Source organism: Meles meles, chromosome 6 (assembly GCF_922984935.1).
Source record: "Meles meles chromosome 6, mMelMel3.1 paternal haplotype, whole genome shotgun sequence".
Classification (NCBI taxonomy): domain Eukaryota; kingdom Metazoa; phylum Chordata; class Mammalia; order Carnivora; family Mustelidae; genus Meles; species Meles meles.
The window spans coordinates 66,051,043-66,075,853 of record NC_060071.1 but is presented as its reverse complement, the minus strand read 5'-3'; the positions used below and the strand labels follow the sequence as shown (position 1 = coordinate 66,075,853).

The following is a 24,811-nucleotide window of genomic DNA, read 5'->3' as shown; positions in this document are numbered from 1 at the left end:
ATGACCCAAGCTGGAATCAAGAGTCTGATACTTAACTGACTGAACCACCCACGCACCCCAAAATTAGTGAATAATTTACATGATGCTTTGAAAAGTATCTGATCTTTTTGGAATCTCACTAAGCTATGTGCTCTCTCTCTCTCCTCTGTCAAATAAATAAACAGAAAGTCTTTAAAAAAAAAAAGATTTATGGGCACCTGGGTGGCTCAATTGTTACAAGTCTGCCTTCAGCTCAGGTCATGATCCCCAGATCCTGAGATCCAGCCCCTCATCGGACTCCCTGCTCTGCAGGAAGCCTGCTTCCCCTCTCCTACTCCCCTAGCTTGTATTCCCTCTCTTGCTGTCTCTCTCTCTGTCAAATAAATAAAATCTTAAAAAAAAAAAAAAAGATTCATTTATTTGAGAGAGAGAGAGACAAGAGAGCACGCACAAGAGGAAAGGGCAAAGGGAGAAAGAATCAGAAGCAGACTCCACGCTGAGCATGGAGGTTGAAGCAAGGCTTGATATCACAACCCTGAGATCACAACCTGAGACAAAATCAGGAGCCAGACGCTTAACTGACTATGCCACCCAGGTGCCCCAAGAACTATGATTTTTAATGGGTAACTATAGTGTCCAATTTTTTTTTAAGATTTCATTTATTTATTTGAGAGAGAAAGAAAGCACAAGTGGAGGGAGTAGCAGAGGGAGAAGCAGGCTCCCCACTGATCCCCAGGACCCTGACCCAAGCCAAAGGCAGGCACTCAGCTGACTGAGCCACCCAGGTGTCCCTTCAGTGTACAATTCTTTTTGGTTATTTCCAGTGCTTTGCACAATTCTTGGAATATTTTTTAGTAGATACACATTGAATAAATAATGGAACAAGTTAAAATAATTGCATATTATATGACCTTATTGAGCTTTCACAAATAAAAGAAACATTAAATTGAATGTTGGTTTAAGGGACAAGTAACAGAAAAGGCGGACAACCAAGTAGAAATGATAGAACAAAGACAAAAACAGATTGTTTCCTCTTCATCCTCACACCAGCTCAGAACTCCAAAAAGGCCATTTTTACTGGAAGTTGAGTTTATGTAAATGTATGTAAATCACAAATTAGAGCCAATATATTATAGTGATCACCCCTAACTTTGGATCCTGAAAAAGAAAATATGAGGCCAACTCTTGTCCCAAAAAATGCAGTTCAGAAAGAAAAGCAAGTAGCAACAAGGATGTTGGGCAGCCAAGATCCACAACTGGAAATGCTCCAAAATGTTACAGAGAAAATTATCAGATGTCCATGCTCTAGAAGCCACAGTGTAGTTATCACTGTGCCTGACAAAGGCTCTGGCTGCCTTTGAGTTAGGAGACAAATGCTAAGTTAAAATGTGCTCTACTAGAGTCCAATACAGCAAATCACAAACCAATGTGGATCATGTGCTGATACCAGTCATAATGCTATATAGTTTTTGGGATACAAATCAAACACAGTCTCCAACTTTGCAGTATCCAAAATATGATAGCTGAAATAAAGCTGAAGAATATACTAAGAGACATAAGGAAAATGACATCAGATGGAAATACAGATCTAAAAAAGAAAGGAAGAGTTCCTGAACTAGTAACTATACAGGTAAATATATAAGATTTTTTATATTTAAAGATTTTAAATGCTTTAAAAGATAATTTACTGTCTAAGCAAAAATATTAATTTATAATAGAATTAATAACACATGCAGACATAAAGTATATGACTTGATAGGATAAAGCCTGGGAGAGGAGAAACAAGTATTCTAAGGTGAGGGAAAGTAGTATCTTATCATGTGAAGGTAGACTATTATTAAGTTAGAAATGTATACTATAAACCTTAAAGCAAGCACTAACCTTAAAGCAAGCAAAGAGTTATAGCTAAAAAACCAAAAGGATAAAATGGAATCATAAAAATATACAATCCAGGGGCACCTGGGTGGCTCAGTGCTTTAAAGCCTCTGCCTTCAGCTCAGGTCATGACCACAGGGTCCTGGGATCAAGCCCCGTTTCTTCCTCCCTCTCTCTCTGCCTGCCTCTCTGCCTACTTGTGATCTCTCTGTCAAATAAATAAAATCTTAAAAAAAATAAAAAATAAAATAAAATAATCTTTTTAAAAATTTTTTTTAAAAATATACAATCTAGGGGCGCCTGGGTGGCTCAGTGGGTTAAAGCCTCTGCCTTCGGCTCGGGTCGTGGTCTCAGGGTCCTGGGATCGAGCCCCGCATCGGGCTCTCTGCTCAGCGGGGAGCCTGCTTCCCTTCCTCTCTCTCTGCCTGCCTCTCTGTCTACTTGTGATCTCTGTCTGTCAAATAAATAAATAAAATCTTTAAAAAATAAAAAATAATAAAAATATACAATCTAAAAAAAGGTTAAAAAATACAACACAAAAAACAACAGATGTGACAAACAGGAAACAAATAAGCAAAATAATTGTCATAACTGTACTGGTAATTATACTAACTGTAAATGGTTGAAATAGCCCCAATTAGAATGCAGAGATGATCTGATTAGGAAAACATATATGCTGCCTACAAGAAATTCACTGTAAATATAAAGACGTAAATAGCTTAAAAGTTCATAGTAACAAATACATTATGGTTAACCCACACAGAAGGTTACTATCGGGCCATCAAAAAAAATTGAAGTAATGATATAAAAGGATATGAAAATGTCTCCAAGATCTGTTACTGAACAAGGCAAGATGCAGAATATGCATGTTCCAATTTTTAAAGAGAAGAAATATACAGTTATGTTCTTATATTTGCATAGAATTCTCTTAGAATATATATATGAGAAATTGCTAACAATGGTTGCCTCAGCATAGTGGAAGGAGGTGGATGCTGATAAAAGAGACACTTCATTTTCACTATATATCCTGTTGTACCTTTTCCTCTGCCATATGCATATATTAGCTATTTAAAAAATTAAGACAGTATTTTTAGAAGAAAAATATTTTTATTAAAGAATTAAAAGCAGGGGCACCTGGGTGGCTCAGTGGGTTAAGCCTCTGCCTTCAGCTCAGGTCATGATCTCAGGGTGCTGGAATCGAGCCCCACATTAGGATCTCTGCTCAGCAGGGAGCCTGCTTCCCCCCCCCCCCGCCTGCCTCTCTGCCTACTTTGTGATCTCTGTCAAATAAATAAATAAAATCTTTAAAAAAAAAAGAATTAAAAGTAGAAGATACTTGCATTGGCAACATTCAGAACTCAGCAAAGAGATTATCTTGTTTGGTACAGAAACAACAGAGAATAAAATGCAGAGAGTAATAATAACAAGTGACATTTAGGGGTTTCTGGGTGGCTAGTCAGTTAAGCATGGACTCTTGATTTTGGTTTGGGTCATGATCTTAGGGTCATGCTCTACACTCAGCAGAGAGTCTGCTGGAGATTCTCTCTTTCCCTCTGCCCTTTCCCCTGCTCATGCTCTCATTCTCTAAAATAATGAATAAATAAATCTTTAAATAAAGAAAACAAGTGATATTTACTTAAGGTCTCTACTCTCCAAAGTCATCTCAAGCCTAATACTTCCTCTTATTGTAACAATATTCTTATAATGCTGGTAGGTGGAGAATCACCACTGCCTCTTAGAAGTTAAAAAAAAAAATGAGAGTATTTAAATTGCATAATATAAAACTTGTTCCGGTAGACCAAAAGCTGTCAAGGTTTGCCTGAAATATCGTTTATGTAAGTGGATATAGGAGAGTCTAACACAGCTTCTTTCTTGAGTCAACCAGATAGACTTGTAAGAGAAATTTCGATGAGAAAATAATCCACATTGGGACCCCTGGGTGGCTCTGTCGGTTAAGCATCTAACTCTTAATTTTGGCTCAGGTCATAATTTCATGATTTCTCACAACCTGTTGTGAGGTCCAGCCCAGAGTAGGGCTCACATTCAGCGGGGAGTCTGAGATTCTCCCTCTCCATAGTCCTCTGCCCCTTCCTCCCATCACATGTGTGTTCTCTAATAAATAAATAAATCTGGGGTGCCTGGGTAGCTCAGAGGGTTAAGCCTCTGCCTTCAGCTCAGGTCATGATTTCAGAGTCCTGGGATTGAGCCCCACATCGGGCCCTCTGCTCAGCAGGGAGCCTGCTTCCCTCCTCTCTCTGCCTGCCTCTCTGCCTACTTGTGATCTCTGTCTGTCAAATAAATAAATAAAATCTTTAAAAAGTAAAAAATAAAAAATAAATCTTTAAAAATAACCCACATTTTGGGGCACCTGGGTGGCTCAGTGGGTTAAAAATAATCCACATTTTGTAGCCAAAAAAAAAAAGCAGTCATCAATTCAGATTTGTAAAATTGCAGTGGAATGCATCACATACTCTACATTCTTGTTACTCAAAGTGTAGTCCTCAGGCCAGCAGCATCTTAACTCCACCTCTGACCTCTTGGTTCCAAATCTGTTTCTCTAACTTGAATTACTTTCAGGTGCATATGTATCACCTGGTAATCTCTAAAATGCAGATTTTAATTCAGTACCCTTGGGTTGGGTCTGAAAATATGTATCTTTTTTTCTTTTTTCTTTTTTTTTTAAAGATTTATTTATTGGGACGCCTGGGTGGCTCAGTCAGGTCATGATCCCAGGGTCCTAGGATTAAGTCCCACATTGCACTCCTTATTCAGCAGGAAGCCCGCTTCTCCCTCTGCCTGCTGCTCCCCCTCCTTGTGCTTTCTGACAAATAAATAAATAAAATCTTTAATAAATAAAGATTTATTTGAGAGAGTGTGTGTGTGCACTCAAGTTGGGGGTGTGTGGGTAGGGAGAGGGATAGAAAGAATTTCCAGCAGATTCCCCACTGAACAAGCAGCCTGATGTGGGGCTCAATCTCACCACCCTGAGATCACGACCTGGGCTGAAACCAAGAGTTGAAATGCTCAACTAACTGAGCCACCCAGGCACCCCAAAAATATAAATTTCTGATAGGCTCTAGGCAATACCAAGGTCCATACTTTGAGTAGCAAGGCAGAACAACTCCAGGCTCTCTACATCTGTGTTCCCAGGTTAGGAAACAAGTTCTCTTCCTCCCATGGTAAGAAGGCATCTGGATATGCATGGTCTTAATAGGCATATCCAGAAGGAAAGCTTAATCGGCATATCCAGAAGGAAAAACCAGCAATGTGTTCCTGGGAGGCTATTTTTCTACAAGAAAGTAGCTTAAATTAAAATCTGAACACTTCTACTGTTTTGGAACAAGAAAAGATCCTCATGATGCCCCATGGGAAGGCTGCTGAAAAATCAGTAGAGATGGAGATATGACGGCCCCAAGCTCAGGATCTGGAAACGAAAAAGGCAGTGATTCCCAAGTAACAGTGGGGTGGACAGAAAGATGATACAGGCACTAAAGCTTATTAGAACCTCTGGAAAAGGAGCTCTGAAAGAGACATTAGATTTGCACAAAATCTAATCTAGAGAAAAGGAGCTGTATCAAAGTAAGGTAAAATAAATAAATAAAAATTAAAAAGAATAAAAACAAGAACAAAAAAAACTGAGCAAAACTCTGTCTTAAATACATACACTCACAATTTGATTACCCAGCACCTAATATATCTGACATAGAATAGATAAATGTTTGTTGAGTGAGCAAATGCTGTTTCTGCCATATTGGAACCCAGGATACTTGGCCTCCTTCCCTCAGATTGAAAATCTTCATGGTGCCCAAATTATCTGAAGTGAAAGTAACTATCCTCCCCTTTTTTGCTTCTGTAATGGGAATGATGACATGGCCTGTATCTGCTGGACTCAGCTGAGTAGCCAGGACATTCTTGAGGCCACTTTGCCACTATACCAAAGAAACTGAAATTAGCCCCCATATCCCTTGGAATCTGGAGTAGCTAAAGAGGTAGAATATGGGAGTCTGGCCTCCCAGAACACTTGGAAAGATGGGCACTCTGAGATCCTCTTAGCTTCATCATGGACTGCTACCACGTAATCCATTCAAACACATCTTGTATGTTCTTGTTCTTGCCTTATAATCTTTGCCTTTCACTCTGACTGAAATGACCTCCCTCGAACTTACTCAGAGCAATCTATTATTATTGCTATTCCTCTGGATTCCTGAAGTAGTCATCATTAAGTACCACCCATTTAACACTTGAATGCTCAGTATTGTTGGTTATTTTTATATATTTAAAGTCTGGTATTCCCAATAGGACTGTAAACTTTCTGAGGGCAGGGATCACGTCTTATATCACTCCATATTCCATATTCTGCATAGCACTCAACCCCATTGTGCTACAGATGGTAGTTGCTTCCTAAATGCTCACTGAATGAATGAACGAAATGTCAGTGTGCTAGGGAATGTGGGGTATTAAAAGATGGAAGAGGCCCTGTCTGCCTTCAAAGATTTAAAAAGTCTATTAAAATATGTAAGTCATTTCCCTCTCTCTCTCTCTGCCTGCCTCTCTGCCTGCTTATGATCGCTCACTCTCTCTGTCAAATAAATAAATAAAATCTTAAAAAAAAATAAAATATGTAAGCCATGTACCTAAAGAGCATTAACTGTAATACACAGGAAGTGTCAGAAAAGAGTAACAAATACTATGAGAACTAAGCAATACAACTTCAAGGACTGAGTACCATTTTAACCGAGTCTTGAAAAACAAGCAGCATTTTAATGGCAGGAACTGGAGAGGTGAGATATTTTAATATATTTTAGAAAGAAGAGCCAACACAAGCAAAAGCAAGAAAATACATGACATTTTGGGGAAGAGCAATAATCAACCAGGATAGTCTGAGAAGGAAAGGGGAAAGGACTAGGACTGTCCAATATTAAAAAAATAGTGAGAGGAAGCTGGTAGAGCACAAGTTCAGCCCCACATTGTGAGTTCAGCCCCACATTGGGTGTAGATTACTTAAAAACAAGTAAAGTCCTGGGGCGACTGGGTGGCTCAGTGGGTTAAGCCTCTGCCTTTGGCTCAGGTCATGGTCTCAGGGTCCTAGGATCGAACCCTGCATCAGGCTTTCTGCTCGGCAGGGAGCCTGCTACCCCACCTGCCTCTCTGCCTACTTGTGATCTCTGTCAAATAAATAAAATCTTAAAAAAAAAAAAAAAGAGTAAAAACCTTAAAAAAGAAAAGGTAGTGAAAAACTGTGGTGTATATTTTATATATGTCTGAAAATTTCTCAAATGATATGGTTCTATCACAAAAAGATGAATAGATCAATTAAACAAAATTTTTAAAGAGACCCAAGTACAGACAAGAATTTAGTAAATGATGAAAGTAGAGAAAGGCCGGTGTTCAATAAATGATAATGGGATAGATGGCTAAGCTGAGGGGAAAAAAATAAAGTTGAAGCTCTACCTCATTTCTTATACTAAAAAATTTCAAATGATAAAATATTAAATATTGAAAAGATAAATCTATTAGTATACCATGAAAAAAATGGTGATTTTTAGAGGAGGGGGGGAGCAGAGAGAGAGAGAGAAAATCTTAAATAGACTCCACACCCACTGCAGAGGCCAACTTGGAGATTGATTTCACAACACTGAGATCATGACCTGAGCCAAAATCAAGAATCAGATGCTCAACTGACTGAGCCATCCAGGCACCCCAAATTTGCCTATATTTAAAGATATACTCACACAGAGAAAAAAAAAATTAGCATAAACAGAGCCAAAACAAAAGTAAAAATGTGAAGTATTTCCAACATCTGAAATGGGGGATCAATTTCCTTAGTACACTAAGTGCTCTTAAAAATCAGAAAAAGATGTACAATACAGTGGGAAAATATATGAACACATAAGTCACAGAAAAGATACAAATGGTTAAGAAAACATGAAAAGATGCTCAATTTCAATTATAAATGAAAGAAAATCAAAGCCGGTAAGATACTATTTTTACTTGTCAGATGGGCAAAGATTAAAAAGTTTGGTAATACTTAGTATTGACAAGGGATACAGTAGGGTATTCTGATAAATTACTGTTAAGGGTATAAAGTGGTACAAAGTTTTTGGAAGGCGTTTAGACAAAAACCTACTGAAATTTAAAATGCACAAACTCAGGGGATGCCTGGGTGGCTCAGTGAGTTAAAGCCTCTACCCTCAGCTTGGGTCATGGTCCCAGGGTCCTGGGATCAAGCCCCACATCATGCTCCCTGCTGAGGGAGATGCTGAGGGAGATGCTGAGCATCTGCTTCCAGCTCGGGTCATAATCCCAGGGTCTTAGGATCAAGTCCCACCTCAGGCTCTTCAGGGAGCCTACTTCTCCCTCTGCCTCTCTCTCCCTCTCTCTCTCTCTTTCCCTCTCACGAAAAATGAATAAAATTTTAAAAGAAAAAGTTAAAAATAAATAAAATGCACAAACTCTCTGAACATGCACCAGCACTTCCAGAAATATGTCTTACAGTTATACTTGCAAAAATACAAAGATGTTTATTCCAGTATTCTGTTATTATAGCAGAAACATGGAAATATCCCAGCCGTCCATTACTAGAGAACTAGTTAAACTCTAATACCTTTATACACCAGAATTCTATGTAGCATTAAAACAATGAGATAGAACCACATGTATAGCAAATAAATTAGAGCCAGGATAAGAGTAAAAAGCACACTGAAAAATAGTATGTACAGTGTAAACCCCTCCACATTTTTTAAAGGATATATAATATATGCTTTTTATGTTTAGAGAGTATCTGAAAGGATACCAAAGAAACTGTAGACAGTGGTTACCTCTAGAGAATGAGACTGGGGGGAGCTGTGGAAGGAGAAGGTTTTTTTCCCACTTTTAACATTACACTCTTCTATACTATTTGCATATATTGTAATTAGCTTGCATTGCCTTTATAGCAAAATATTTTGATAAACCAATTCATTTGCTGACACTTTTTATCGAGTCATCTGCTTTCCACTGAGTACAGAACTAGAGAGAAACCAGTCCCATTTCTTTCTCCACACTTTCTGAATCTTTTTTAGAACACAGTACTTAGAAGGGGCCTTTTGTTGGTCAGCTGGACTGGCTCCCCTAGACAGAGGACCATTGACATGGTGTTGAGAGTGTGCTTGGACACAGACTTACTGTGCAAGTATGTGGGAGAGAATTTAGCACCTGGCAAGGCAGACCAGGTGGCCTCCTCTGGAGAGGCCTACCGTTCTCAGTCTGCCTGTGCACACATCTACTGCGGTAGACACATAGACCTTTTGTCTATGGCTGCTCTTCAGTTTATATCCCTTTGTTTAGATGATTTTGTGAATCACTTTTTCCAGACTCTTGAAGTAAGCATCACCATCATCATACTGCTCTTTTTCAAGCAATTAATTGGCAATCCTTTTAAACCCAGGACAAATTCAAATATAAAGGGAGTGCATGTATAAAGCAACTTGTCAGCATTGCACATGCAAGCAAGAGAACTTCTGGGCAATGTCAAGGACAACTGTCTTGGGAACCCTATTTATATTTATATTTAGGCTGCCCCACATCTGCAACTGACAATGGAGCTTCGGGTATGCCTCCTCTACAGATAACCTCCCTCACTGGCCTAGATCTCAAGGACCCAGCTCCATACCAGAAATTTCTGTTAGTCCTTGGCTCACAGGGAAGGAGAAAAAAATCCAAAAGACCCCTTCAATCCAACTTTTGCATTTTAAAAGTGTTCTCTAGTTTCTGCTGTTCATTTTTGTACAGGCATCCAGCACCAGCAGCAAACTAAGTTTCAAGGACCTCAGTTCTTTAGACTTTTATGAGTCTGAAAGCTACTCTTTAAAGATTCATAATCAAGTTTCTAAAGAGGGGAAAAATGTGTTAGATGAAGCCAAAAGAATGACCTTATTCCCTTAAAATCCAGCTCATGGCCATGCTTATGTAGCTTGAGCAGCTGTGCTGCTGGCAGGGGGAAGGAACATACTGAAATGAAACACTCATGATAATCTCCCTTCCCCCACTCATGCCTGAAGAGCCCCATCCAGTTATTGCACAAAAAGGCTTTTTCTTATAAACTTTTCTCCCTTCTACCTCTGTCTTCATCTTGCTTGGGAAGAAACAGCACTAGTGATGGAATGTACACAACTCCACAAATATTCATGAGAAAATGCTTTGTCGCCTACACACTCCCTAGCTCCCTTAACACACACATGCCTTAGGGAAAAGGGATGCACAGAGAAACTGATAGGGGACTGTGGTTCTCTAACTTAAGTAAACTGAGAGGCTTTCGGGGCGCCTGGGTGGCTCAGTGGTTTAAGCTGCTGCCTTCAGCTCAGGTCATGATCTCAGAGTCCTGGGATCGAGTCCCACATCGGGCTCTCAGCTCAGCAGGGAGCCTGCTTCCCTCTCACTCTCTCTGTCTGCCTCTCTGCCTACTTATGATCTCTCTCTGTCAAATGAATAAATAAAATCTTTAAAAAAAAAAAAACAAAAAAAAAAAAAACAAAAAAAAACTGAGAGGCTTTCTGAAAACAGGCAGCAAGATTCAAAAGGACAGAGTCCTAACTTGTCTTTCATCTATTGAACCATAAATTGAATAATTGATCCAATAACCATTAATTGGTCGTTTAAAATATATGGCACTGGGGGTGCCTAGCTGGCTCAGTCAGTGGAGCCTGTGACTCTTCATCTCCGGGTTTTGAGTTTGAGCCCCACATTGGGTGTAGAGATTACTTAAAAAAAAAAAAAATTAAAAAACATAAAATGTGGGGCGCCTGGGTGGTTCAGTGGGTCAGGCCTCAGCCTTTGGCTCAGCTCATGATCCCAGAGTCCTGGGATCGAGACCCACATCTGGTTCTCTGCTCAGAGGGGAACCTGGTCCCCCCCCCAACCCCACCTGCCTCTATGCCTACTTGTGATCTCTGTCAAATAAATAAATAAAATCTTAAAAAAAAAAAAAACATAAAATGTGCAACACTGGAAATACAGAAATAAACAGAGCTGTGTGTGGTGCAGCATTTGAAAGCTATGACTCTGGAGTCATATGGTCAAGGGTTTAAATATTGGGTCTCTGACTTGGCTGTATGAACTTAAAGCAAGCTACTCACACTGCCTAAGCCTGCTCCCATCCTGAAGATGGAGATAATAATGGTGGCTGTAAGAAGTGCTCTGTGAACTCTCAAATTTCTTCTCGTCTTAGTTTCCTCTTCGTGCTCCCCCTCCTCTTACCCCTCTAAGGTCCCTCCCTCAGTTGCAGTAACTCTTCCACCTTCTCTACTCTTTCCCCAAAAGCTTCGTTCATACTCTAAGCTCAGAACACAAAAAAGAAATGAGGGTCTCAGTCTGTTTCTCTACTTCACTCTGCTTACTGAGGAAGTAATATATCATTTGTCTTCATCTTATAATGGGTTGGGGTCCCCAGAGAGAAACACTCCTTCGGCAGCAGTATCTAATCACAGCCTGGTCACATATTAGGACTCAAAAATTCTGCACAACTTACTCTTCATGTCCTAATTACATACAATCATCTGCAATTTCCTCCATTTTATCCTAATGGAACTAAAGACTAACTGGTTCTAATGCTCCAAAAACTGTTAAAATCATCATGTTCTGCACTTGAGCATTATCATCACCTATCTTCTTGTCTCTGAACCAATACTTCTTTTTAAAAGATTTTATTTATTTATTTGAGAGAGAAAGAGAGCACGAGCAGGAAGGAAGGCAGAGGCAGAGGGAAAAGCAGACTCCCTGTATGTATGTTAACACATTCTTTGGTAAATATTCTCTTCGAATATTTACCGAATATTTGAGCCCGAAGCAGGACTCAATCCCAGGATCCCGGGATCATGACCTGAGCAGAAAGCAGATGCTTAACTGACTGAGCCATCCAGGCACCCCTGAACCAACATGTCTTTATTAAATAATCACATGCAGATGCACACAATGTACACTATACTGATAGTGGCTTTCTCCTTGGTTCCTGTAGTCACCCCTTCAATCATTTTTAGGGTTATGTGGGGTTATTTTCTGAAGACTCTTGGAGTTTCCTAACACGCTCGAACTAAAGTCTAGAACCGAAGAGAATATTTACCAAAGAATGTGTTAACATACATACACACACACACACACACACACACACACACACACACACCACCCCTCTTCAGGGCTCTTTGAGAGTAGACAATGGATATACTGTGTGTTCGGTGTTCAGTGCATGGTAGAGACTAAATAAATATTATAAAAACAAAAGCACAACCACATTGCTGCTATAATTTAAGTTTTGGATTCAGTGGTTATGAGAAGGAAATCTCTTGTACACTCACCTGACTTTTTATCTGGAAAAGATACAAGTGTTTTAGGTATTGTGTTTCAGCCAAATAACTGACCATTTAAAAATAAAGATTCCCAAGAGAATAGAAGCAATTGCTTTCCACAAAGGGCTGGGTAGCTTTTTGTTCTGGACGTGCTTTCTATTGACTCAGTCTGCACTTGTTTTGACAGCCAATTACAGCCCTTCTTAGGTAAAGCTAAGCTAATGCTCTTCATGGAAAGTTTTACAAACACAAAATCACCCAAACACAATACACTTAAGCAGAGAACTCCAGCTCTAAGAGATATTCCTGATCAGGAGGAAAGGAGGGAAGTTAAATTTCCAAGTGGAGCATGATGATCCAGAAGGGATCTCAACCAGATTCAAGAAGAGATTTTCAAATCTAGTTCAACTCTTAGAAGCACTGGCCTCATTTCTCTCATACTGTAATAGGGTAATCACAACATGGAACTAAGCCACAGTATTCTGGACCTCCCTTATCAACTCCGGTTGCCAAATCCTAGGCTGGGAACTTAATTATTTCATTTCCTCCTCACAGGAACTCAAGCTCAAGAAATATGGACTCAGAGAATCTAACTTGTGTTAAGTAAGCCAGTTAATAAGTGGCTATGCCCGAATTAAAACCCATGCCTAATCTCAGAGAAGTAGGTTAACATTAATACAGATTATAACCAGATAAAATATAGGCCAATTTTGTCTTATATATACACCAAGAAAAGGCTTGAGTGCAAGTCTAAACATTAACAAAGACTAAAAACACAATTGAGATGAAGAACAAGCTGCCTTAAGAATGGGAAGCTAAGGGCGCCTGGGTGGCTCAGTGGGTTAAGCTGCTGCCTTTGGCTCGGGTCATGATCTCAGGGTCCTGGGATCGAGTCCCTCATTGGGCTCTCTGCTCGGCAGGGAGCCTGCTTTCCCCTCTCTCTCTGCCGGCCTCTCTGTCTACTTGTGATCTCTCTCTGTCAAATAAATAAATAAAATCTTTAAAAAAAAAAAAGAATGGGAAGCTAACAACACGAGCGTGATAGGGTAATGGACAAGACAGGTAGTAGGATATCCCCTACCAGCCCCTGTTCACTACAGTCTTTCCCTGTGTTTCCTCTTCACCCTCTCTCCTCTTTCCTAATTTACCATCTCTTCCTTTTCCTATATCCCTTTTTTCTCCTTTTTACACTGTAGTGTAGCAAAGCATATGAACTTCACACTCAGATAACCTGTGTTCAAATCTAAAACTCATTTCTTATTGTGTGACTTTGGGCAGATCACATAGCTTCTCTAAGTCTAAATTTTCTTGACTATAAAAGGATAAAATCTCCTACCTTTTAGGCTATTGAAGGGATTAAATCAGACAGTATGTATGAAGAGATGACCCGGTCTCCTAGTAGACTGAGATTTCTTTTAACTTTGAGGGTCTGTGAGGCTTGCTGGCATACAATTTAGAATTGGACAGTCTTGGATTTGAATGCCTGCTCCACCACTTACTGGCTAAGTGATTTGGGCAAGTCTTGTAACCTTTATGTGCCTCAGTTTCTTTATCTATAAAATGAAATAAATAGTAAGGACTTAAAGATTTGGGAGATGATCAAATGAAACAATAAACATTTAGAATCTATAGATATTTAACCATATATTAACAAAGAAACCTGCCTCTCAGTAGAACTTAGAGTAGCTGACTTGTTCTCTAGAGGCCCATGTTTGTGGATGTCTAATTTATGAATCGAGTGTGTCACCACTAAGGACTGGCAAATGTTAAAGCACTAAGAAATACTAATCTTGAACCTATCTTCTGAGGCTGTAAAATAAATATAAAAAGAAGGAGGTAGAATGGTACAGTGCAATGAAAAGACCACCACAGGAAGCATGGGTCCAGGCCCGCTTGGGCATTAACTGCCTGTATAATGCCATATAAGTCAAACAGCTATATCTGGAACCTGAGGGGGATGGAAACATTTTTTTATGTTCCTGATTCAGATTGCCACTGCCATTTAGTGGGTAGAGGCCAGAGATGCTGGTAAACACACTACAGTGCACAGGACAGATGCCCAAAGCAAAGAATTATCTGGTCAAAATATCAATAGGCTGAGAAGCCCTGGCCTGGATGTGACTGCTAAGTTCCCTTCGAGCTCTAACATTCTAAGAGACTCTGAGGCAGAACCAACACCAAATAGATGACATTCCTGCTAATATCTATCAAGCAATGACTTATGATGTTGCTCAAAATCCCCCTACAGCCAGTGGAGGAAAACTTTCCTTCCAATATGTGAATATTCTGAAATCAGTGCCATATTTTTGAGGGTGAGGACAGTCTTTCCCCGCAACGGAAGAAACCCAGAGGTTTCTTGGATGCTTGGTGGCTCAGTCAGCTAAGCAGCTGCCTTCGCCTCAGGTCATGATCCCAGGGTTTTGGAATTGAGTCCTGCATTGGGCTCCCTGCTCAGCAGGGGGCCTGCTTCTCCCTCCACCTGCTGTTCTCCATGCTTGTGCGCACGCTCTCTCTCTCTTTGACAAATAATTTAAAAATCTTTTTAAAAAAATTGATTAAAAAAGGAAGAAACCCAGTGATGAAGGGGGCACAATCTTCCAGGGACTTTGTCCCTTGTTCTTTGCAGTTAGAATCCATGCTTCCAAAGCTGTAAATTCATTCTGGTCAAGAAGCTGATTTAAGTAGCTCTGAATCAAGGTCAGAATAAGATAATACACACAACAGCATACATGAATCTCAAATACATCATGCCTATTGAAATAAGCCAGACTCAAAAGACTACATGCTATTTTATTACGTTTACATCATATTTGGGATTAGACAAAACTATAGGGACAGAAGGCAGATTAGCAGTCGCCAGGTGCTGGGGGTAAGAATAACAATTTGACTGCAAAGGGACATGAAGGAATTTGGGGAATGATGCACTGTTTTATATACTGATTATAGCTACAAAACTGTGTCACAATTCATGAAACTGTACACTGTACACTAAAAATGTGAATTCTACTATATCTAAATTATACTTCAATAAAACTGCCCCTGGGGCCCCTGGTTGGCTCAGTTGTTAAAGTGTCTGCTTTTGACTTGGGTTGTGATCCCAGGGTCCCACATCGGGCTCTCTGCTCAGTGGGGAGCCTGTTTCTCCCTCTCCATCTGTCTGCACTCTGCCTGCTTGTGCTCTCTATTAAATGAATAAATAAATTTTTTTTTTAAACTGACCCCTCTTACCCACACCCCCAAAATATGACCACAAATGCTACAGAGAAGATTGTTAGGAGAGATTGAACTGGATGACATAGAAATTCTTTCCACCCCACGTCCTGTGGTTTTATCACAGTCTGCCTCTCCGTTCCTGGTGACCTCAGGGTTAAGTCTGGGCTCCAATTTTTGTGTTAAAGCAATGAGTCTCTCTGACCAAATCATGTGTATATGAGTTCTGCCATCATTCAGGGACCTCTGGCCCTACTTAAGCTTGTGACAGAGGCTCCTTTCCTGCTGTCTCCTATCTTAACTCCCCTTGGGACTGATGAAGGCCTTAGACAATTAATAAACAAGTGGGAATAAACCTCAGGGTCAGGGGACAATGGTTTTATCTCTCTGCACAGGCTTCCTGTCTAAATCCCATTTGATCTTTCCACTGAACACCAAATCAGGCAACAATAGAAGAATCATATTTATGAACTCCCCTTCACTATGGACTTTTGGGCTTCCCACTACATTATTTTTTATACACTTAAGTTATATAAATGTAAAATGTGAGCCTCACATCAAAATTATACCAAGTTTTTTGAGACATATATAGATATGCAGTTTTGTTTACAAACATTATTGACCCAGATTATTGATCTATCAAATGTTACACAAAAGAGTTAACTTTTCTTGTATCCAGAATAGCCCTAGGGTGCCTATGCAGCTCAGTTGGTTAAGTGGTGGGCTTTTTCTTTTTTTAATATTTAATTTATTTATTTTCTGGAGAGAGAGAGAGAGTACATAAGCAGGGGAGCAGCAGGCTCCCTATGGGACTCAATCCCAGGATTGACCTGACCTGAGCAGGGATCATGACCTGAGCAGAAGGCAGATGCTTAACCAACTGAGTCACCCAGGCATCCCAAACGGTAGACTACTGATTTCAGCTCAGGTCATCATCTCAGGGCCCTGTGACTGAGCCCCACATCAGACTCCCCACTCAGCAGGGTGTCTGCTCCAGGATTCTCTCTCTGCCCCTCCCACCATGCACGTACATACCTGCTCTCTCTCCCTCCCTCTCTCTAAAACAAATAAATAAATCTTAAAAAAGGAAAAAAGAGACTAGCCCTAGACATGCTGTGGCCAGGGAGGATTGAAATAGCCATCAGACTGCTCACACTTTCTACTAATAAAGACCACTGTCTTCTATGACATATATATAGTCACAACTATGCTGGGAAGGCCTTGGCATGTCCTCTCAATCCTCAGCGCATCAACAGAGTTCACCTCTATTGCCAGACTAGCCAACTAAGCCTTTTATGCTCAGCCTAGGACCATAATCACAAGCCTAAGGCTCAAAGATACTAGCCTCTAGAATTCCTGGGCCCTTCTCCTGTATATAACACAGGCCAACTTTGAGGTGAAACCATTTACCTGCCACTGGAGAAGATCACTAACTGAACTAACTTGTACCCTCCTGAATCATGCTGAGGCCCAAGCCTAAATGGACACTAGCCAACTTCTATGCCCTAGGGAAGCACTCTTTTCTCATCCCCTTGTTCTTCCTGCAATTGATGGCCTCTTACTACTACTTCGCAGATCAAAACATTATTAATTTCCTTTTTTTAAAAGATTTTATTTATTTATTTGACAGACAGAGATCACAAGTAGGCAGAGTGGCAGGCAGAGAGAGAGGAGGAAGCAGGCTCCCTGCTGAGCAGCGAGCCGACGCGGGGCCAGATCCCAGAATCCTGGGATCATGACCCGAGCTGAAGGCAGAGGCTTTAACCCACTGAGCCACCCAGGCACCACAAAACATTATTAATTTCTGACCAAACTATTAAAGTAAGAAATAGCCAGGCCCCAATTCCATGTCAATTTCCTAATAATTATCCAGTTACGGGGCACTAAGGAGAGTGAAGGAAAATGACATTACCACATCCTGAGATGCATACTGAGGATCCTCTGGGTTGACCGACCAGTAGCAGTAATCAAAGCCAAATGCCACAACCTTCTCCCGGGAGTCTCCAAAGCCATCTGGTCGATTGTCCACCTAAAATCAAACATAGAATACAGTCCTCTCTATCATAATGTCAGAATCTAGCCAGTGCCACTTGATTCCTCCCTGCTATACCTAGAGAGATCCTGACTGGTCATGAGAATCTTTATGTTATCTACCTGAAAAAGAAAAAAAGTAAACTCCGTCCTTGCATCATCAAATAAAAGCTCCAGAGAATTAAATTTGTCTCTCATACTATCACCTATCTGCCTACATATGAACCAAGCATAGAACAGTTTAGGAGAGAAAGCCTTTCCCTCTCTGAGCATCTTCTTAACACTATCATTTCTTTCTCCAAGTATTTCTGTAAAGGATACCAGGAGTGCATGAGTAGTTCTGACCCTGTCAACCTAGGGCTTTCAAAGAGGTTCCTGGGTATTCACCTCCAGTGCATTAGAAAGCACACTGGATAGAAGAATGAGGGCCAACCCAACTGCCCAGGGTAGATGAGGATAGATTCAGAGCTTGGAACCACACTGACCTCCAGGTAGTGGGGAGAATGGTATTACTGCCACAAATGTTTTTATCTTATTCTTTAATATTTAGACTCTGGACAGGGATAGACAAACCCTAGCACTAGCTGCCATAAACTACAGTAGAAAGAGGCTGTCAACTATCATATGATCTCCCTAATATGAGGAAGTGGAGATGCAATGTGGGGGGTTTGGGGGGTAGGAAAATAATAAATGAAACAAGATAGGATCGGGAGGGAGACAAACTGTAAGAGACTCAATCTCACAAAACAAACCAAGGGTTGCCGGGTGGAGGGGGGTCGGGAGAGGTGGGGTTATGGACATTGGGGAGGGTATGTGCTATGGTGAGTGCTATGAAGTGTGTAAACCAGGCGATTCACAGACCTGTACCCCTGGGACTAATAATACATTATATGTTTCTAAAAAAATAAAAAAATTATTAAAAAAAAAAGAAGAAAGAAAAAGGTTGCAGAATGACTAAGAAATTCTTAGGGGATAACTGAACTCAAGGAAGTAAACAGCTAACTAGGTGTGCAGGTGACAGATTAGAGTTTGATCTTGGCCAGGATTTATTCTTAAAAAACCAAAACTCTCAACTCTCAGAACAAAGCCCTTGAAGTATGTAAGCAACAGAGATATAAATAGGAGACAGTAGAGAATAAAAGGTCTTTTGTCCCTGGGGAGCACCTATTGAAAGTTTGGCAGGTCCCATCCTCTTTTAGCAGAGAGCTGCTGACAAAAGGAAATATCACATCACAGGGGTGGGCATGGCTTGTAGACCTGGGGTCCAGATAACCCTCGCTCCTACAAGTCAGTTTCCTTGGCTCCAGGAATGCTGAGTACCACCTGCAAGCTGTCTACAGCAGCAGGTACAAGGTCAGTTTCCCTGTCTCGCTCCACTCCCCAAGGCCCATATAGAAAGAACCCCTTCCACTTCTGCTGTTCTGGTAAATGGAGGAACGGAGGGAGGAAATTAGCCCTGGGGGGTGATGGGTGGAGGAGGAAGTTCCCAGTGTTTGTCCACTTGTGACTCAAAGGTCAGTCAGATCTGTGAAAGAAGATCTACAGCACGACTTAGGACAGCAACTGACTCCCTTCGGGGAGCTGATGCATACTAAAATCTAGTAATGCTTCTGGATTAAATGTTATCAAATGAGAGGCTTGGGACAAAGTCTAACTGGTGGTCTGGTGAGTTAAATATACCCATGGAAGTGCCCAGCATGACTTACACTAGCCATGACGCTCATAAGCAGTAAGCGACCAGTTTCCAAACAGCTGCACCCTGTTTGACAGAACTTGGCCTGTAGTGGCCACAGTCCCTATACTTCTTTCCTGCTTTATTTTTATACTTGCTTTGTATAAAACTCTCCCTTCTCCCAAACCCCCACCTTTAAACCCATTCACACACACACACACACACACACACACACACACACACACACATATCTTCATCCTAGAAGCCCCTGTAATAACACAAACTCCTCAGTGGAAAGAGAAAGGAAAACAATTTCAGGCTTACCTTTACATTTCTGATTTTTGCCACTTTGCCATCAACTTCCACAATAATTCTTCCTCCTTCTTTGGTCTCCCTAGAAACAAGACCCAAGCCCATATAAGAAGAAACATTGCTTTTAAAAAAAAATTAAGAAAAGGGAAGCTGAGATCAGTGCTACTGGGACAAAATGTTTCCCTACTGCTATCTCCATAAGTAGCTGTCCCTAGCTGACATGCTTCTCTGGATCATTAGAATTTGGCCCTAGAACAGCTAAGTATGACCACTATTGAGCACCCTTCATGTGCTAGGCATTGTATTAGGTACAGTACATATTATACTTCATCTTATGCAATCTTCCCACTAACACACTCTCCTGACATGGTTTCCTACCATATCTTCACTTTTTCAGATGGAAGACTGAACCTGAGAGAAATTATGTAACTTGTCCAAGGTCACACATCAAGCAGTGGCAGAACTGAGATTTAAACCCAGATCTGTCTGACCACAAAGCCTGGGCTCTTAACCATATCCTTAGAAATCAGGCTTGAAATTCTGCAGAGTATCCTTTGCTCAGTGCGCAAGGCATCTCCCTCACTTTCTCCGGGATTTTGAGCATGGAGAGTAATGAAAAAGTCCTCTCTGTTGACATACTGAGAACATATTTCCCAAATCCTTTCATCTTCCTAAATTGGAATGAGCCAAGATTCTCAAGAATTTTCCTATGTTGCAGTTATGCAGTAACACTGTTAACAACTAACCAACCCGTAAATTTACTTTAAGGGGCTTAATCCAAGTGACCCATAAACCTGAAGCCCAAAAGGAGCAGAATTACTCCATTCTATAGATGAAATCTTTTCTCATACATAAAAACCTTTAGCTAACATGCTCAAGCCAGAATGTTGAGACAAGAATTAAGTCATCAGCATTTCCTCCACTACAGTGAAAGTGATCAATTAAATTATTCCTAGCCTGGGAACTTAAAGAAAATATGTTCTGTCTCATTTTTATCCTTCCTCATGGTTCTCAGGATGTAACCTTGAGAATCTGGGGAGGGGAAGACACCACTAAGTGAGTCTGGGATAAAGCCCAGGATAGGAAATTTCCCTCTCCCATGTAATAACATTTGTTACTTAAACTTCTTCAAGGCCCTAATGCTCTTTACTTCACATTTCATGCTACATAGTATTTAAGGCAGCAGAGATATTCTTAGGCCTTCAGGATCATAAACCACATCCCCGCCCCCACACAGCCCTCCACAATTCTAAGGAAAATCTTTCATCTTTGCTATTATCATTTTACAAGGTAACATTTTTTTCCTTTCTCCATTATAAGGTAGACTTTCTTAATCCTCCTCCCCCTATAAAAGTAATACACAAATTGTAGTAAATTTGGACAATAAATAAGAAAAAATGATGCAGGGGCACTTGGGTGGCTCAGTGGGTTATAGCCTCTGCCTTTGGCTCAGGTCATGATCCTAGGGTCCTGGGATCCAGCTCCACATCAGGCTCTCTGCTCAGCAGGGAGCCTGCTTCCTTCTCTCTCTCTGCCTGCCTCTCTGCCTACTTGTGATCTCTGTCTGTCAAATAAATAAATAAAATCTTAAAAAAAAAAAGAAAAAATATGCAATAATTTTTCCAAATCTATCATCAAATATTTTTTTAAAGTATGCCCTTTCTTGAGGATTCATCTAAGGTTTTTCACATAAAGCAGCCTAGAAAGAAGTGTCCTGAATTTGGCTTTTTTTTTTTTTTTAAGATTTTATTTATTTATTTGACAGAGACACAGTGAGAGAGGGAACACAAGCAGAGGGAGTGGGAGAGAGAGAAGCAGGCTTCCCTCTGAGCAGGGAGCCCAGTGTGAGGACCAATGCAGGGCTCGATCCCAGGACCCTGGGATCATGACCTGAGCCCAAGACAGACACTTGATGACTGAGCTACCCAAGGCACCCCGTGAATTTTACTTCTTGGGAGAAAGATACAAACTATAAGGGTAAGATGTTGCTCCTTCCTGGCCTGGACCACTGCCATTGGTAACCTCGTGATTCCAAGCTATTCTAAAACAAAGTGAGGAAGAATTAAAATTGAGCAGAACAGAAAGAAAGGGCACCAACCTCAACTGGGGAGCTGGCCACAGAGAGTTCAATGAAAGTCTGTGGAGATGGAGCCTTACACATGGCAGAGTGGCACTACTACCACTTGCCTCTGGGTCCTAAATTCTACCAACAGGCATTCATTCCTTTTTTTTTTTTTAAAGATTTTATTTATTTATTTGACAGAGAGAGATCACAAGTAGACAGAGAGGCAGGCAGAGAGAGGGAGAGGGAAGCAGGCTCCCTGCTGAGCAGAGAGCCTGATGAGGGACTCGATCCCAGGACCCTGAGATCATGACCTGAGCCAAAGGCAGCGGCTTAACCCACTGAGCCACCCAGGCGCCCCAACAGGCATTCATTCCTTAAGATGAATTTCCCTTTGCACAGGGATAAATCCTCAGTTACACACTTACTCCTAGAACAATGTTTCTCAAAGCATGGTCCACAGGCTACCTTTATCAGAATTACATGAGATGGTGGGGTTTATTAATTCAAATTCCTGTTAACAGGTTGCATTATTTGGGGGGGGTAAAAAAACAAAACAAAACCAAGTTGCATTGTAACAAACTCCCTAGGTGGATTGTACGCATACTATAATTTGAGAATCACTGTCCTAGAAGGGAAAATGAGACATGACCACTTACTATCTATTCCTTTGTAAAACTTTAAAAATATAAGTAGAAAACTAAGTATAAACAGTAATAAAAATAGTTTAAAATTATACAGTTAACACTTTATTGTACACTTAAAATGAGCCAAGCCCTAAGTATTTTTAAAGTATTATTTCATTTAATCTTCATAAAAAAACACTGAAGTAGCTATCCTATATTTAGCTATCCTATATTTGATTCAAAACACACACACAGACAACACATACACACTCCACATAAAGGGAATATAGTATTTGAACAGTAAATTTTGACAGGGCAGTGGGGAGTGTTCCAAAGTCTACAATATTGGAAGAAGAGAACATGTTCTGTTAATGATTATTGATTTTGGATAGACAAGGGACAGCATCACATAATGAGCTACCGACTTTCTAATCATGGGAAACTATGAGGAGTGGGAAGGGAATCAAAACCATGCCCCACATTATCATTTTACTGATGGTCAGTTCTATTCCTTCTAGGCAAATAGGCATTTGATCAAGCAGTACAACTTTTCTGTAATCTCAGGAAGGAGCAGTTTGGTTTATTGAATAGAAACTTGGCTTTACCTACTTTAACCCTTAAACAAGATCATTTTCTCATATGGAAAAACAAAAAATGTAAGTTTAGACCAGATGATCTCTAAGATTTCTTCCCAAGCACAATATCAGATCCAATGATTATTAACTGAATCTGTGCCGATAACTTATTTGAAGGTTGAACAAACCATGTAATTAGTAGAGTGCCTACATTTGGATAAGCTTCAGCAAAGATGGTGGAAGTTAACAAACCCTGGAGTACAGCTGCATCTCTGCAGGATTCTCTGAGGAGAGAGGAGTGGTCTCTACTTCTTAACTGGGGGAGGAAGGGTGTTGGTGATCACACTGTGTTTATCCATATTTGCTCCTGAATCTTCAGCCTGGTAATAACCTACTCACACCTGGGTATCTGCAGTATTGGCATCCTACCTCTTGATGCTGAAGTTTCTTAACCTGACTGAAAGTAAATAAGCTTTTGTGCCCTTCTTTTCCCCTCACTTTTGTTTGATGAGATAAGTTACTCTCTACTGTGGCTGCAAGTAACTCAGTTTCAAAAGCATTTTCTTAACCTAATCCACACTATGATAAATTCCTAGCTCTCAAGGAATTGAGAAGTTACCGTCAGGAAAGGCCAAGGTAATTATCCTGAGAACCCTAAAAGAACAGTTTTGCAAAAAGAAGACCTGCTTAGAGGCTACCTACAAGTTAGCATACTCCTTTGAAAACTTTTCAACCCTAAGTAACCACATCCAGTAATGTAGAAGCCAGATGTCACAAGCCACTTATCAATCTAAATACAGTAGTTCAGGCTACTGCTGCTTTCCTTCTTTCTCCATGTATCTCTTTCGTCTTTTTCCTACCTTCTTTTCTGTTCTTCTGTTTCTTTCCCTCATCCCATTGTTCTCCTCATTACTGTCAGTTGCATGACTTTTCAGAATGAATCACCACCATATCAGGGACAAATATAATCCCTACTAGTACCAAATTTTGTTATGGAAGACAATGCATTTTTTGATCCTTCTGTCCAATTTTCAAGCCATCTTACGTCCTGGAAATTTTTAAACCTCCCAAATAATTCCACGGTATGTCTTCTGATCCCAGGCTACACTCTGCCAGCTTTGTGTCCTCTCACCTCCCACTACACACCCTCTCACCAAAGCACCAAAACTTTTCTGACAGCTGAAGTCCTTTATTCTCAGTGTCTTTTCTACAGAGTGCTCTCTACACCTTCTTCACCTGTCAGCAAACTCTAACAGCTGTTTAAAAAGCTGTTCTGGAGCATCTGGCTGGCTCAGCTGTAGAGCATTGGACTCTTGAACTTGGGTGGTGAGTTCAAACCCCACATTGGACATACAGACATCAGCTCTTCCCTGACTTTCCAAACGTGAGTGGAAAATCAGTGAAAAGGGGAAGAAATTATGTAGCTGGATACTAGATGCCTCAAGACCTGAGAGGTGCTGCATGAGATTCACCCATAAGGAAATGCGCACTAGCCACGCTGAGGAAACTTCCTTCTATTTCACAGTATTGCTGTCGAGCGTAGGATGAAACCACGATCTCCCGGGCCTCAATTTCCTTCTCACACCTTACAACCTGGCTCTCTCCACATCTCTGCAGAGAAACCCATGTGCGCCCAGGAGCACGCGGAATTCTGCCCCAGTCTCCACAGGTACTCTAGAGCCACCAAGGAAAGGAGACTGACCACCCTCTCCCCGCGTACTTCCCCAGCCCTTCTCAGAGAACTCACTGAGAAAGGCCCAACTCGTGCATCCAGACTTGAGCCGCTGTACCCCAAAACTCCTGCTCACAGGACTCCAGGGACACGGACACGGCGCACCCCACCCCTGACGCAATCCAGGAACCGCTATACTCCAGGACACGACCTGAAAGCTCTACCAGAGGCTTTGTGCCGATAAGCCTTTAAGGTTTCCGGACCCTGGCCCGTGGGCCACTTTGTGTCTGACTTCCCCGCGCCAGAATCTCTTGAGGGAGAGGCGGAGACCTCGCCCTCCTCTCAGCTCATTTGACGCCTCAGGCGCCCCCCCCCCTCCCCAACTCACCTCTTGCTGAGGGGCCGGACCCTCACGGCCACCCGCACATTCGCCATCCCTCGGCCACCACCCAAGCAACAAGTCCGCCCAGTGGTAGCA

General features: G+C 41.1%; 1 protein-coding gene across 1 annotated transcript in view; it reads right to left on the bottom strand.

Moving 5' to 3' along the window:
• Window positions 1-24,811, bottom strand: part of STARD9 (StAR related lipid transfer domain containing 9) — a 134,614-nt gene extending 109,803 nt beyond the window's left edge. The window contains exons 1-3 of the mRNA XM_046008707.1: window positions 24,722-24,811; window positions 19,411-19,480; window positions 17,296-17,412 (exon numbers count right to left, since the gene is read on the bottom strand). Of these exons, the coding sequence (XP_045864663.1) occupies window positions 17,296-17,412; window positions 19,411-19,480; window positions 24,722-24,768 (234 nt within the window). The 5' untranslated portion in view covers window positions 24,769-24,811. The remainder of the gene's footprint in view (window positions 1-17,295; window positions 17,413-19,410; window positions 19,481-24,721) is intronic.